The sequence below is a fragment of the Petaurus breviceps genome, unplaced genomic scaffold (assembly GCF_028583685.1).
Source record: "Petaurus breviceps papuanus isolate PSGF00001 unplaced genomic scaffold, PetGlider_PUasm1.0 64, whole genome shotgun sequence".
NCBI classification, from domain to species: domain Eukaryota; kingdom Metazoa; phylum Chordata; class Mammalia; order Diprotodontia; family Petauridae; genus Petaurus; species Petaurus breviceps.
The window spans coordinates 673,885-687,052 of NW_027186428.1; the positions used below are offsets into that span (position 1 = coordinate 673,885).

Below are 13,168 nucleotides of genomic sequence, written 5' to 3' on the forward strand. Positions count from 1 at the left end.
ACACACACACACACACACACACACACACACACACACACACACACACATCCATTGCAACACTCCAGTAGCAGCTATGATGGCGGGCATCTGTCCACTCGAGCCCCTAACTTTTCAACTTTAAGTCCAAGGGTTGGAGGAATGGTGGGAGAGGCAGTTCATCCAGGGCTTCAGGGAAGCGCCGGGGTGAGATGGACCTCACGAGGGCCTGCATGGCCCGGGCAAATAGGGATGGTGGGGCCAGGCCAGCAAGCCACTGGAACTTTTCCTCCCCAAGAAGGCGTTGCCAGCGGACCCGGTCACCCAGCAGCTCCCTCTGCATTGGGGATGCAGAGCCTGGGGGCATGTAGAGAAAGAGCAAATCAAGCAGGGCCAGAGGATCACCAGCTGTTGGAGCTGTGGCTGTGGTCGTTGCATCCTGCCCAACCCGCCGAAGCAGCAGGTCCAAGGGAGTGTTACCAGCACCATCACATAGTCCGGGGGAAGCACCATGGCCCAACAGTAAAAAGAGGCACTCAGGTCGGGCCAGCTCACAGGCAACGTGCAAAGAGGTCTTGCCTTCTTCCACACGGCTACAGCCCCGGCGGTCCAGGTAGTGGGCACGTTCCTCATCCGGGAAGTCACGGATGGTCCGCAAGATGCGGCGTAGGATATGTACACGGTTGTATCGGACAGCCAAGGCCAGGTGTGGTGACGAAGACTGACAGCAACTGAAATTGCGGCTAGGTACTGCCAGTGCCCCTCGGGGGAACTTGGCCAACAGGTAGTGGGCATAGGGCTGGTGGTCATGTACCAGGGCATAGAGCAGAGCCTCTGAGGGTGAGTAGGTGCTGGCTCGTCCACCTTCCTCCCAATGGAAGGCCTCTGTGGCCCGCATGTCTTCCAGGAACCACACGGGCAATAGGTCCCTCACTGCCTGGTAGAAAGCAAAAGATGACTTCTTGCATTGCTTCTGGGCCCGGGACTGGGATGGCCCGTCAAGGCCACCACCTTGTCGCTTGACATCCCAGGGCATGGCTGGGTGCTGGTGTCAAAAAGGGAGCCACGGGGCGCCCACGGCATGGAGGCTGGAAGAATGTGGACAGGCCTGCTGGAAGGAAAAGACACCTGAGTCAACTGGGTAGTATTGTAAAAACTATCCTCCCTTCACCCTGAAAATGGCCTTGAAGCTACTGAAGCCCTTCACAACTGGCTTTACCTGTGGTAATATGGTAAGATTTGAGAAATACAAAGATGTATCCCTGCCCCTCACCCCGCCCACCAGAAAAAAATATATATTTTCTGTGCCGAAAATTTCACCATTACAGACTTTATTCATATATAGGTCAGCCTCATCTCCCCTCGATTCCTTTTTTAAAAGACAATTACCAGGGGCGGCCAGGTGACGCAGTGAGTAAGAGTGCCAGCCCCTGCATCGGGAGACCCAGGATCGTTTCCAGCCTCAGATACTTGGCACCCACACAAAATAACTGGCCGTGTAACTTTGAGCAAGTTACTTAACCCCAATTGCTTAAAAAAAAAAAAAAAGAAAAAAGACAATTACCAGGGCAGCTAAGTGGCGAAGTGAGTAAAGTGCCAGCCCCAGGGTCAGGAGGACCGGAGTTTGGTTCAGGCTTCAGACACTTAACACCCACACAAAAAAAACCTAGCCATATAACCTTGAGCAAGTTACTTAACCCCAATTGCCCTTTAAAAAAAGGCAAAAAAACAACAAAAAAGACAATTACCAGAGAATGGGTGACACATTCAGGCCCCTACCACAGTAAGGCCCGAGTCTATCACAGGATTAAGGCTCAGGGTCAGGCACTTAAAAGATACTTCACAAATTTACAGCCATTTTTTCCCTCAAAACTGGGCACTATTGTCAATGGAAATTCCATGCCTGGAATTGTCTCCTTCCCACAATTTCCTCTAAGCTGAGTCTTTTCTTTCATTAGGTTTTGTTAGACTGTAAGCTCCTTGAGGGCAGGGACTGTCTTTTGCCTCTTTCTGTCTCCCTAATACTTAATACAGTGGCTGGCAGACACTTAATAAAGGTTTGCTGATTGATTAATAATAGTTCCCCAAATTCCTTCAAGATGCTTTCCCTTATCACTCCAAGAAGAAGAACTGTCTTCTCAAGCCTTGTCCAGTCCCATGTTTCTCCTCCCAATAAATAGACTATAAATTCTTTTGTTGCCTCTTTCTGTTGGTTCAGTGTTTCCAGACTGCAGTACACCCCTTCACGTCTGTACATTCTTCACCCATTTGTACATCTTTTGTATACAAGAAGGCTCCTCCCACCAATGCTCCCCAAAGACAAAAGCTGGATATTCCTGGCTCAGGGCATCCCCAAACTCAGTCATTCAAGAAAGGAAGGGGGAAAGGAATAAGCAAGTATATGGCATCTATTATGTACCAGACACTATGTTAAGTGCTTTACTATCTGCCATGTTCTGCATTTAAAACAAGCATTGCAAAGAGCCACCATGGTCCATCTTTTCCCTAATCACCATCTGATCACCTCATTCCTCTGGTATATAATTGATACTGATTCCCTTAGCCAAAGCCCTGGACTGAGAGTGAGGAAGCCTGGATTTTAGGACCATCCATGCCTCGACTTTATTTTGTGTGTGACTTTAATCAAGTCCCTTACTCATCCCTGAGCCTCAGTTTCCAAATATGTAAAATGGGAATAATAATCCCTATGTTCCCACCCTAGTTGCTGTGGGAGGAAGGGAAGGGCAGTATTGTAAAGCTGGAAATATTTACAGACTGGCCCAAACTGAACAAAGTATGAGTCCAGATGTGGACTGATCAAACAAGACATCATGTCTCTATGATTACAACCTGAAATCTGAGATCAGGTTAGCTTTCTGGCTACCATGTCATAGCAGTGACTTCATATGCCTACCAAGGCCTACCAGATTGTTTTCTCACAGACTCTCCTCTTATCTAGCCATATTCCCTAGGATTGTACATAGATTCCAAAAATTACCTGTGTTAAATGTATATTTGCCCTTACTGAATTTTTCCTTGCTAGACTAAGCCCATCATTCTCACTGGCTGAAATCTTTGTGGATCCTGTGACATCCACTGTATGAGCCAGCCCTCCTAGCTTTCAGTCATATAGCTATAAATCGGATATGCCCACCAGATATCCACAGATAAAAATTTTGAACAGCACAGGGCCAAGGAGAGATCACCAAGGCATTGGAAACCTTCCAGCTGATCCTTCCAACTACCCTTTAAGCCTGCTCATTCAACTAGTTGTTAATGTACTTAAGTATAGATAGGCTTTCTTTGATAATATACATATTATCATCTATTCCTCATCTATTCATACTGTCCACAAGAGTGAAAAGCACAGATGTTGTTCAAGTCTTACTGAAATGCAGATCTGTGGAATTCCCTCTGCACCCCTATGTTTGCTTTTATTACTTTTGTCCAGAACCTATGATTTCATGGGCATAGGAATATTCAGAGTTTCCTTATTCCAATAACAGCCTCCTTGCTATCAGTTAATTTGTCAAAAAATTTTTAAATGAAACAATGTTGGTCTGGCATACCTTGTTATCTTGATCTCATGCTGGCTCCTAGTAACTATGTATGTCCCCTTCTAAACACTCACAAACTTTTTCTTAATTATATCTTACAGTTGTTGCAGGAATCAAAATTAAGCTTACTGGATTTATAGTGTAAAAGTCCTATGCACTTTCCTTTTTAAAAAAATAATAAATAAATCTAAATAAAATTTTTAAAAACCAAGCATTTTTCTATCTCCACTCATGTGGGGTCTAACTTTCTACACACACACACAAATACACAAATCAATTAAGAGATACTCAATAATCTTAGAATCATAGATCTGGAGCTAAAAGGGACCCCCCCCCAAAGATCACCTCCCCCAACCCTCTCATTTGACAGATGAGGAAGGAGGCTACTTGAGTTAAGTGATTTGCCTAGAGTAGGATTTAAACACATGTTCTCTGACTCCAGAATACAGTGTTCTTTCTACTTCACCATGCTTGAGTCCTCATCCAGCCCTGATGTCATGAACCTAATTCATGACAGCTAGACAGTGTTATCACATACTAGGGAGAGAATCAAAGCACCCTGAAAATGGGGACTTAGAAGAGAACTGATTTCCAATCCTGCCTCTGATCCTTACGATGTTGTGGACGAGATGCCTCATTTCCCTGAGTCTCATTTCTCTCATTTGTAAATGAGGATAGCAAAACCTACTTCACAGGGTTATTGTGAGGATCAAAAGGAAATGTACATAAAAAAATACTTGGCAAATCTTAAAGTAAATATAAATAAATGGCAAGGATTATTATTACCACCACCATTTCTTCACATATCCTGGATTACAGCTCCCTATTGACCATTCTAAGATTTCTAGAAAAAATTTACCTCTTTTTTTGGTAGAGAAAAGAGAATAAAGGTGAAAGTTTTGCCTTCTCTCACCATCTGTATTCACCCCATTCACTCCTACCAGTGCCGCTGTCTGTTTCTTTGTTCTTTTGCCCCACATGTAGCTAAGAAGCTCCTCTGTGATCCTTAAGGTTAACCACCCACTTCCGATCATTCTGAGGTTTGGAGCTCATTTATTAACCTTCAGGTGCACCTGCCCTTGCTTCCAACTTCTAAACATGCCTTTTTAAAATGTTAATGATCGATGAGCTTCCTATGCATCCACATCAGTCTCCTTAGACAGCTTCTCACAATCATGTCTTTGAAGTGTCTTCAGGGTCCCATTACTGAGACTATTACCTTTCCATATGACTTCCCTGTTGAATTTTAGGCCATAGGGTAATGATAATGGACCCGTATATGGCAACTTAAGGTTTGCAAAGCAGCTTAGTGTATATTATACCTCATTTACTTCTCACAAAAGCCCTGCAAAGACTAATACGGGTGGTATTATCCACATTTTAGAGATGAAGAGCTTAAATTTCACAGACACAGCTTGTAAACATCAGGAGAAGGATGAGATCCAGAGTGCTCTTTCAAGTCAACATCTATTAAGGGTCAGTAAGGTAACATTGCATATATTGTATACAAGGCAATATGCTATGAACTGTAGACACAAGGCTAAAAATGCAATAGTTCCTGCCTTCAGTGAGCTTACATTCTTCTGGATAGATACAATAAAAACATCCACACTAAGTAAAGAGAAGGTATTTTGAGGAGGGAAAGAACATTAACAACTGGAGGAAAACAGAAAGTTTCAAGAAAGTAGCTAAGGAAGCCTTGAAGGAAACCAGGGATTCTAGGAAGCAAAGGTGAGAAAGGGGACCCTAGCCATAGACTTAGCCTGTACAAAGACACAGAGAAGAGGAAGAATGCTGAATCTGGCTAACAGTTAGACCAGATTGTGTGTAAAGGGAAGTATGATGAAGAAAGTCTGTAAAACTAGGCGGGAACCAGATTGTGGAGGAATTTAAACCAAGTTGAGTCAACAGGAAGAACTGAAATGGGTTTGTTTTTTTTTAGCAAGAGAATGACATGGTGAGAGACCTATGCCTTAGGAAGACAGCCATGTGGAGAATGGAAAGAAACAGGGAGACCAATCAGGAGACAAGAGTTCATGCAGGAGCATTAAGGGTCTAAACAATGTAGGGATTTATGAGTTGAGTAAATTATTAAGGACAGAGGTTATAAACCTAAGTGTTGTTCTCAGTGGAGCAAATAGGGACATTTGAAGAAGAGTAAGGGAAAAAGAGAAAGAACTCTGTTGTGGATGTTGAGTATAAGAATGAACTCTTCAGATTTTTAAGAAGGCAGATTAACAAGGATGCACGTAAGACTATGCCAAAGATAAAGTGCTGGATGTGGAGTGAGGAAGACCTGAGTTCAAATCCAGTCTCAGACACTTCCTAGCTGTGTGACCCTGGGCAAGTCACTTAACGTGTTGTGCCTCAGTTTCTTCATCTGTAAAATGGGGGTAATAGCACCTATCTCTCAGGGTTGTTGTGAGGACCATGAAAGATAATAATTGTAAGGCACATAACACAGTGCCTGGCACATAGTAGGCATGATATAAATGTTAACTATTACTGTTGTTGTTATCTCCTTCTCTATAAAGAATTCTAAAATAGAAAATAGATTTTCCCTGTCAGGGCTGTTTTCATACAGTCACATCCTTCACGTTTTGAAGGATGAAACTATCAGTAAGGCAAATCAAGAATGCATAATTTGTTTTGATTTAGGCAGAGACTAAATGTCTGGGCAGTTGAATTCATCTGTAATTCCTGGGCTGAGCAGCCTCTAGGGAATCTCTCAGAAGGGACAGCAAATCTGAAATGACTGACATGGACGGGCAAAGCTAGCTCAAGGCTTCTTGGCTGTCACTTGCTCTGTCCTTCCAAATCCATGTCACCTTCTCTAGCAGATTCAGGGACAAAGGAATTGAGAAGCCAAGCATGCCTCCACTTCAGCTTCAGCTTGCGCTGAGGAGTCGGATAGAAATGTCCAGTCTATGGTCTTCATTAACTTCCCAACTAAATTTAGTAAGCTAGCATTTAATCAACAACCACCACCTAACATCACACCTAACTACTGGGTCCCTTCCAAATCCCTCACCAGTGTTAGTCCTTCCCCCTACCCAAGATCTCTATCCTGTTCCCTGGGGAAACAGCTGCCTAGAACACAAAATGTCAGGTCTTCAAATCATGTAAGATTTCATTTTCAAGTTGGAAGAGACCTTCAAACATAGGACAACATAAGAGCATAGAGCTGGAGGCAATTAGAATCATGGAACCACAGAAAGTCAGAGTTAGAAGGGCCTCAGTCCAACCTCCAGTAATGGAAATGCAAAGTTAAAGATCTTCCCTGCCCCAGGCTAAAATGTACCTGGAGCATGGGGTGGGAGGCTTGTTTTTCAGTAGATACTTTTTGATTGGCCAGTGGGTCCAGAAGGTTGTAACATTCTCTGAGCCAAGAAAAGGCTATATAAACCCTGATTTGAGGCTTTGTTTTGGGGGCTCACTTTGAGAAGTGTTCTGTGATTTGATCAGATGAAACTCTGGGAAGCCAGTTGTTGAGAGTCAAAGCCCCCACCCCCCCCTTTGAAAAACCCAGATATTGATTTGGTATGGATGTAATGGTTGGACAGTTTGGAAACTGTCTACTTGATCTGTTTTTCTGTCTTGATAATTCTGTCTGTATACTCTTAAGTTCAGGGTGCTGACCTTCTTCCCCTGAACTAGGTGAACGATACATATTTGACTGATTAAAGTAAGCTTGTTAACCCATTTTGAGTTGCTTCCCTTTATCAAGCAGATCCAAGAACCTGTATTGGCAGCCACCCTAGGAACGCTGGGGTGCTTGCCGCTACACCTCCCAAACAGATAAGAATCCTCTCTGGGCAAAGAATGATCCAGCCACTATTTAAGGTCTGTCAGCCTTTGGTGACAGGGAGCTCACTATCTCCCTAAGCAACCTATTTTGTCAGAGAGCTCTGATGTCACAGATGTGTAATAAGATTAAGTGTATATACATATATAGATGTGAAATTTTTTGTAAATTGCAAAGCCCTCCAAAATATTAGTTATTATTAAGTGTACTAAATTTTCTTTTGGACTGAAACTATGATTTTATTGGTATGGGGAGCTCCATGATGAAATTCTTCTGCCAATAAAGATCTGCAACTTATAGTCTAGAGACAGCTAGGTAGTACAATGTTTTGATAAAACACTGGACCTGGAATCAGGAAGACCTGAGTTCAAATCTAGCCTCAGACAAACAGTAGTTGTGTAACTGCGGGCAAGTCACTTAAATGGCTTCTGTCTCAGTTTCCCTATCTGTAAAATAAGACTAGGGCAGCTAGGTAGCACAGTGAATAGACAGAGCACTGAGTCTGGAGTCAGGAAGACATCTTCCTGAGTTCAAATCTGGTCTCAGACACTTACTAGCTATGTGAACCTGGGCAAGTCATTTGTTTGTCTGTCTCAGTTTCCTCATCTGAAAAATGAGCTGGAGAAAGAAATGGCAGACCACTCCAATATCTTTGCCAAGAAAACCCCAAATGGGGTCCCAATCAGTTAAGACAACAGAAAAGACAAAACAAAAAAATAAGACTAAATAAATAATACTACCAACATCTCAGAGTCACAGGGAAGCATTTTGCAAACCCTTAAAACCCGACAGAATGTTAATAATGTGTCTGGGGCAGAGGTGGTGATTTGCCCGAAGTCATACAGTCAGTATGTATCAAGAGGCCAGGCTTGAATCCAAACTGTCTTAACCCTATGCCATGTTCCTTCTTTGGCAGCATTAATATATGGAAATAGAATCTTTAACCTTTATCTTTGAACCATTACTTGTCTTGTGGGGCCTTTCAAACATTCAAATACACTAATCCTGCCCCTACTTTTCCTGTTGTTTTTGCTGTTGTTCAGTCCTGCCCCACTCTTCATGACTTCTTGGGGTTTTCTCGGCAGAGATACTGGAGCGGTTGGCCATTTCCTTCTCCAGTTCATTTTACAGATGAAGAAACTGAGGCAAACAAGGTTAAGTGACTTGCCCAGGGTCACACTGCTGGTAAATGTCTGAGGACAGATTTGAACTCAAGAAGATGAGTCTTCCTGACTCTAGGCTCAGTGCTCTGTCCATTGTGCTGCCTAGTTACCCTATGCCCCTACAACCCATCCAAGTCTTCTTTTCTTCATTTTCTTCTCATATAGGTTGATGGTCCACAAAAAAAAAACAAAACTCAATATCTTTCTTACCAATCACTTAGGCTGGAAACCTTGTTGTTATCGTCAAATGAGTCAACTCCTCACTTTTACTTACCCAACAAATCTGATACATGTCAAGTCTTGTTTCTACCTTCAAAACATCTTCTGTATATATCCCCTTCCCTCTACTTACATAGCCACCACACTGGTATAGGTCCTTGTCACCCCACACTTGGACAATTACTACTATTATTGGCCTAATTATTCTTTCTGCCTCAATTCTCCCCACTACTCCATTCCATCTTCCACTCAGCTGCCAAAGTGACCTTTCTAGAGCATAAGTGTGACCATGTCATCCCCTACTCAATAAACTGCTGTGGCTCCCTATTACCTCCTGGATCAAATACCAAATCCTCTCTTTGGCTTTTAAAGCCCCTCACAACCTGGCCCCTTCCTACCTTTCCAGTCTTCTACTAACTCCCCTCCTTCATGCTCTCTACAATCCAGTTAAAATGACCTACTGGCAGTTCCTCCATTTCCCCCCTCCAAGCCTTTGCACTCTCTTATCTGGTATGCTCTCCCTCCTCACCTAAATCTGGCTCCCCTGACTTCCTTAAAGACTAAACTCAAATCCCACTTTCTGCTGGGGGCCTTTCCCAGTTTCCCTCCCTTACAGCTAGGACTTTTTCTTCTGAAGTTATCTGTTATTTACACTGTATCTTGCATGTATATAGGTACTGGCATGTTGCCTTCCCCATCAGAACGTGAGCTTTTTGAGGGCAGAAACCACAGTTTTGCCTTTCTTTCATCCTCAGCCCTTAACACAATACCTAGGCACATAATAAGAGCTTAATCAATCATAGTTGCTGACTGACTGGTCCATTCACCATTCCACTTGCCCTCCTCTGTATGTAATATAACCTACCTTGTTAGTATTTTTCTTTAAATGTGATGTACAACTAAAAATAAATAATGTAACAAAAAATAACAAAATAAATGTGGTGTACAATATCTCAAATGTGGTTTAACCAGGGAGGAGGATAGTACTTAGTTCTAGTCAATGGAAATGTGGGAAGAGGGAACTGAAGAGACAGAAGGCATGAGGGACCTGATGGGGGTTGTGTGGGGGAGGGGAGGGACACAGAAGGGTCAGATGGAGATGGGGATAGAATATCAAGGAAGAATCAGGGTGGGTTATGTTACGTGGAACAGAAAGAAAGTCTTGTTCTTTTATTTAAGTGTCTATCTCTTTAACCAGATTGGGAGTTTTCAGAGGGCAAGAGGGCCAGGCCTTCCCTAAGTTCAGTTTCCCTCTTCCAATCCATCCCACAATCCAGCATTACCAGACTTCTTTCCTTAAAACATCATTTAGAATGCAGCACTCCCCTACTCCAGAACTTGCCAAAATTCCCTATTTTATGCCACGGGCAACAATCATAGAGTTGAGATGGACCTTAGAGAGCATCTTAATCCAACCTTTCTCATTTTAAAAATAAGGAGAATGAGGCACAAAGGAGTTAAACTGACTTGCCCAAGATCACAGTGGTACTAAATAAAGCCAGAACTCGAATCCAAGACCTGGGAGTCCAAATCCAGTGCTTAAAGTGGAATAATATCAGTCTGCCTTTCAAACTGTCTCCAAATCTGACCCTCTTTAACCTCAGCCTTCTTTTCTCCTAATGCCCTCACTGCCCAGCTCAAACTTGTACCCCAAATGTTCTTCCTATGTGAAATGCCCCCTTCCTACTAATCCTATCCTGGGTTCAAGGCCCAATTCAAGTCCTTCGTTATCCAGGAACCACCCCGACCCACGTTGGTTTCTGTTCTCTGGTACATTTAAAGAGTTGTTTTTAACCACGTAATCTAGCACTTAATTGGTGTCTAGTCAAGCCCTATCTCCTAGGCCAGACTGAGAGTTCCATGACAGCACAAGCCTGTTTTGCTACTTCTACTATATCATTAACTCAGCAAACATTTCTGGAGCATCTCCCATGTTGCAATGTCTTAAACCTAGCCACAAATTCAGCCCGGACTGTCCTTACGCAGTATCTTAACTCTGACAAGCGATTTTGTAGTTGTCTAAGTGATAAAGAATGGATGGTTCAGTGCTGCCTATCCCCATTGCTAGTGACATGACTCAGAGGCCAGGTCTTAAGAGGTGGTCTAGCAGTATTGTTTGAACAGAAAGGAGTATGTACATATATGCTTGACATGTGATAAGTTACAAATGTTATACAGCTACAAATGTCTTTGCTATAGCTATCATTACATACAGATGTGTATGCTTTACTTTAATTCTTTTTCAAATATTAAATTATATTGGTGTTATAGCATTCCCAGGAAGGAAATTCCCTCTCCTAATGCAGATCAGACATTATTCTGCAACTTATAGTCTTAAAGATAAGGGCACTAAGGAGTTAAGTGACTTGCCCAGGGTCATATAGCCACTATGTTTCTATAAGAGACTTTGAATCTTGTCTTCCTGGCATCAAAGTTGGCTTTTTTGTTTCCTATGCGTAGAATGTGTGTGCTATATGATATGCACACTGTATAGATAAACACTACCTCTCTATGGTATCTTGAGGCAACACTGCAGTTAAAAGAAAACTGGAATGCCATGGGTTCAATACTGCCTGAAGCTGTATACTCTAGTATGTGTAACTCACAATTTCCCTGAGGCTCAGTTTCTCACCTGCAAAATGGGAATAATAATACTTTAATAACTATCTGATCTAAGAGGATTGTCATGAGTGAAGATAGAAATGCAAGTGGTTATGTTTTATGTATCCTTTACAAAGAGCACCTTATAGAGACATAGGTTATACACAACAGATATACATTACATGGCATTTGCGTTATACACTTGAGTGAATCAATGATCTCATCCTTCTAGGTCCTCCCTCTAGCAACCCCATCAGTTATCCTCAAAAAAACCCTGGCGTGGGGGAAGGGGAGGTCAACCCAGAGTGCTGGGTCCCTTCTTCTTCCAGATCTCTTTGACATTACTAGATTCCGGTGGGGCATAATGGACATATTGGTATCCCTCCGTGACACCCACTTTCTTTGCCAGATACGGATATGCTAAATGGTGTGCAGGTTATATAGATACTACATGGTGTGTTACACAGATATCAGTGGGGGAGGGGGAGGGGAAGGGAAAAGGTTCCTGTCATGTCATTCATTTTCCTGGCCAGCTTGAGGAGGATGAAAGGCTTTTCTAGCCAGGAGCAACCCTTACACCCCGGGAAGCATACGGCTCACAAAGCCAGCAGGCTGGTCTGCGGATTCCTCTCGCAGGCTGCCCCTCCCCTTCCCCCACGCCAGGGTTTTTTTGAGGATAACTGATGGGGTTGCTAGGGGGAGGGGAGGGATCGGTTTCGGCTCTGGCTCCAACCCAGGTCTTCGGATGAGCTCCGGGGACAGACGGTCCTCGGACAGGGGTGGGGGGGGGGGGGGGCTGTGTGGGTTGTGGGAAAGAACCAGGGCTAGGAAAGCAGCCGACACTGGGCGGGGGCTAAGCCAAGGCTGAGTCTGCCGTAGTGGCGGTCTGGAGGTGTGTCTGGCTGCCCTGGGGAGACGGAGGTGAGCGGTCCAGTGTGCGCCTATGCACATATGTGCCTGCGTGCATGTATGTGGACACATATGTGTTAGCATGCACGGATGTTACCGTGCACATGAATGAGAACCGAGGGGAAGACGCAGGGGAAGAAGGGGAGTTGGCTGGGCTCCGGGGAAGGAAGGTACCGGGCTCCGTACTCACAGTGGATGGTGGAAGCGGCAGTAGCGTCCTCCCTTCCCGGCCCGGCCAGGCCCCTCTCGGCTCCCAGGGATTGCCCCGCAGGGTTCCCTTCGGCGACCCGCGCGTCCCCAGCCGGCTCTGGCCGGGCCCCGGCATGCAGGGAGAGGCGACTCGCCGCTGCCGCCTTTAACGCCCGGCGCACTGCAGCCCCAGAGGGTAGGTCAGGGCCCCGGAACTGTCCAGCGGCCGCTGATTGGTCCTCGCCAGGGACCCCCTCGGCTGCCCATTGGCCGCGGCCCCGGGGACGGGGCCCTGCACCATTATGTGCGTCACAGGGCGCGGGGCGGGGGTGGGGGAAAGAGGAGAAAGGTGGGTGGAACTGAGAGGGAGGAAAAGTTCGGGGAAACTTGTCTGGCCGCCGGTAGGCTGGAACGCGGATGCCTAGGGAAGGGCCGAGGTCCCCCAGACCTCTGGAGTCTAGGGGAGGTGTAAGCCGACACTGTGGTTGGGAAAGTTGATCTGCTGAAACGCTTCAGCTTCTCTGGCAGCCAGAAGTCCTGCCCCAGACCCCGCCCCCCCCCCTGGATATTGAGGGTGAGGGAGAGGCCCATGGTGGGCAAGGTCCCCAGTTAATTTTTTGGCCAGCCCCGTACGCAGGGGGCTCTCCCAAGCTAACTCTGGCACGCAAGGGGCTCGGCTTCCCCCAGGTTAGCCTCGGCACGCGTAACTGGGAGTTCCGAGAACCAGGACCAGGGCTGCTGGCCTCTAC

General features: G+C 45.0%; 1 protein-coding gene across 2 annotated transcripts in view; it reads right to left on the minus strand.

Moving 5' to 3' along the window:
* The window catches only part of ANKRD9 (ankyrin repeat domain 9), a 12,911-nt gene extending 350 nt beyond the window's left edge, over positions 1-12,561 (minus strand). The window contains exons 1-2 of one of the 2 annotated variants that reach the window (XM_069103742.1): positions 12,421-12,561; positions 1-1,087 (exon numbers count right to left, since the gene is read on the minus strand). The exon at positions 1-1,087 is cut by the window's left edge and continues 350 nt beyond it. In XM_069103742.1, the coding sequence (XP_068959843.1) occupies positions 104-1,012 (909 nt within the window). In that variant the 5' untranslated portion in view covers positions 1,013-1,087; positions 12,421-12,561 and the 3' untranslated portion in view covers positions 1-103. The remainder of the gene's footprint in view (positions 1,088-12,420) is intronic. The other variant, XM_069103741.1, reaches the window with a different exon arrangement.
* Positions 12,562-13,168: the final 607 nt, after the last annotated feature.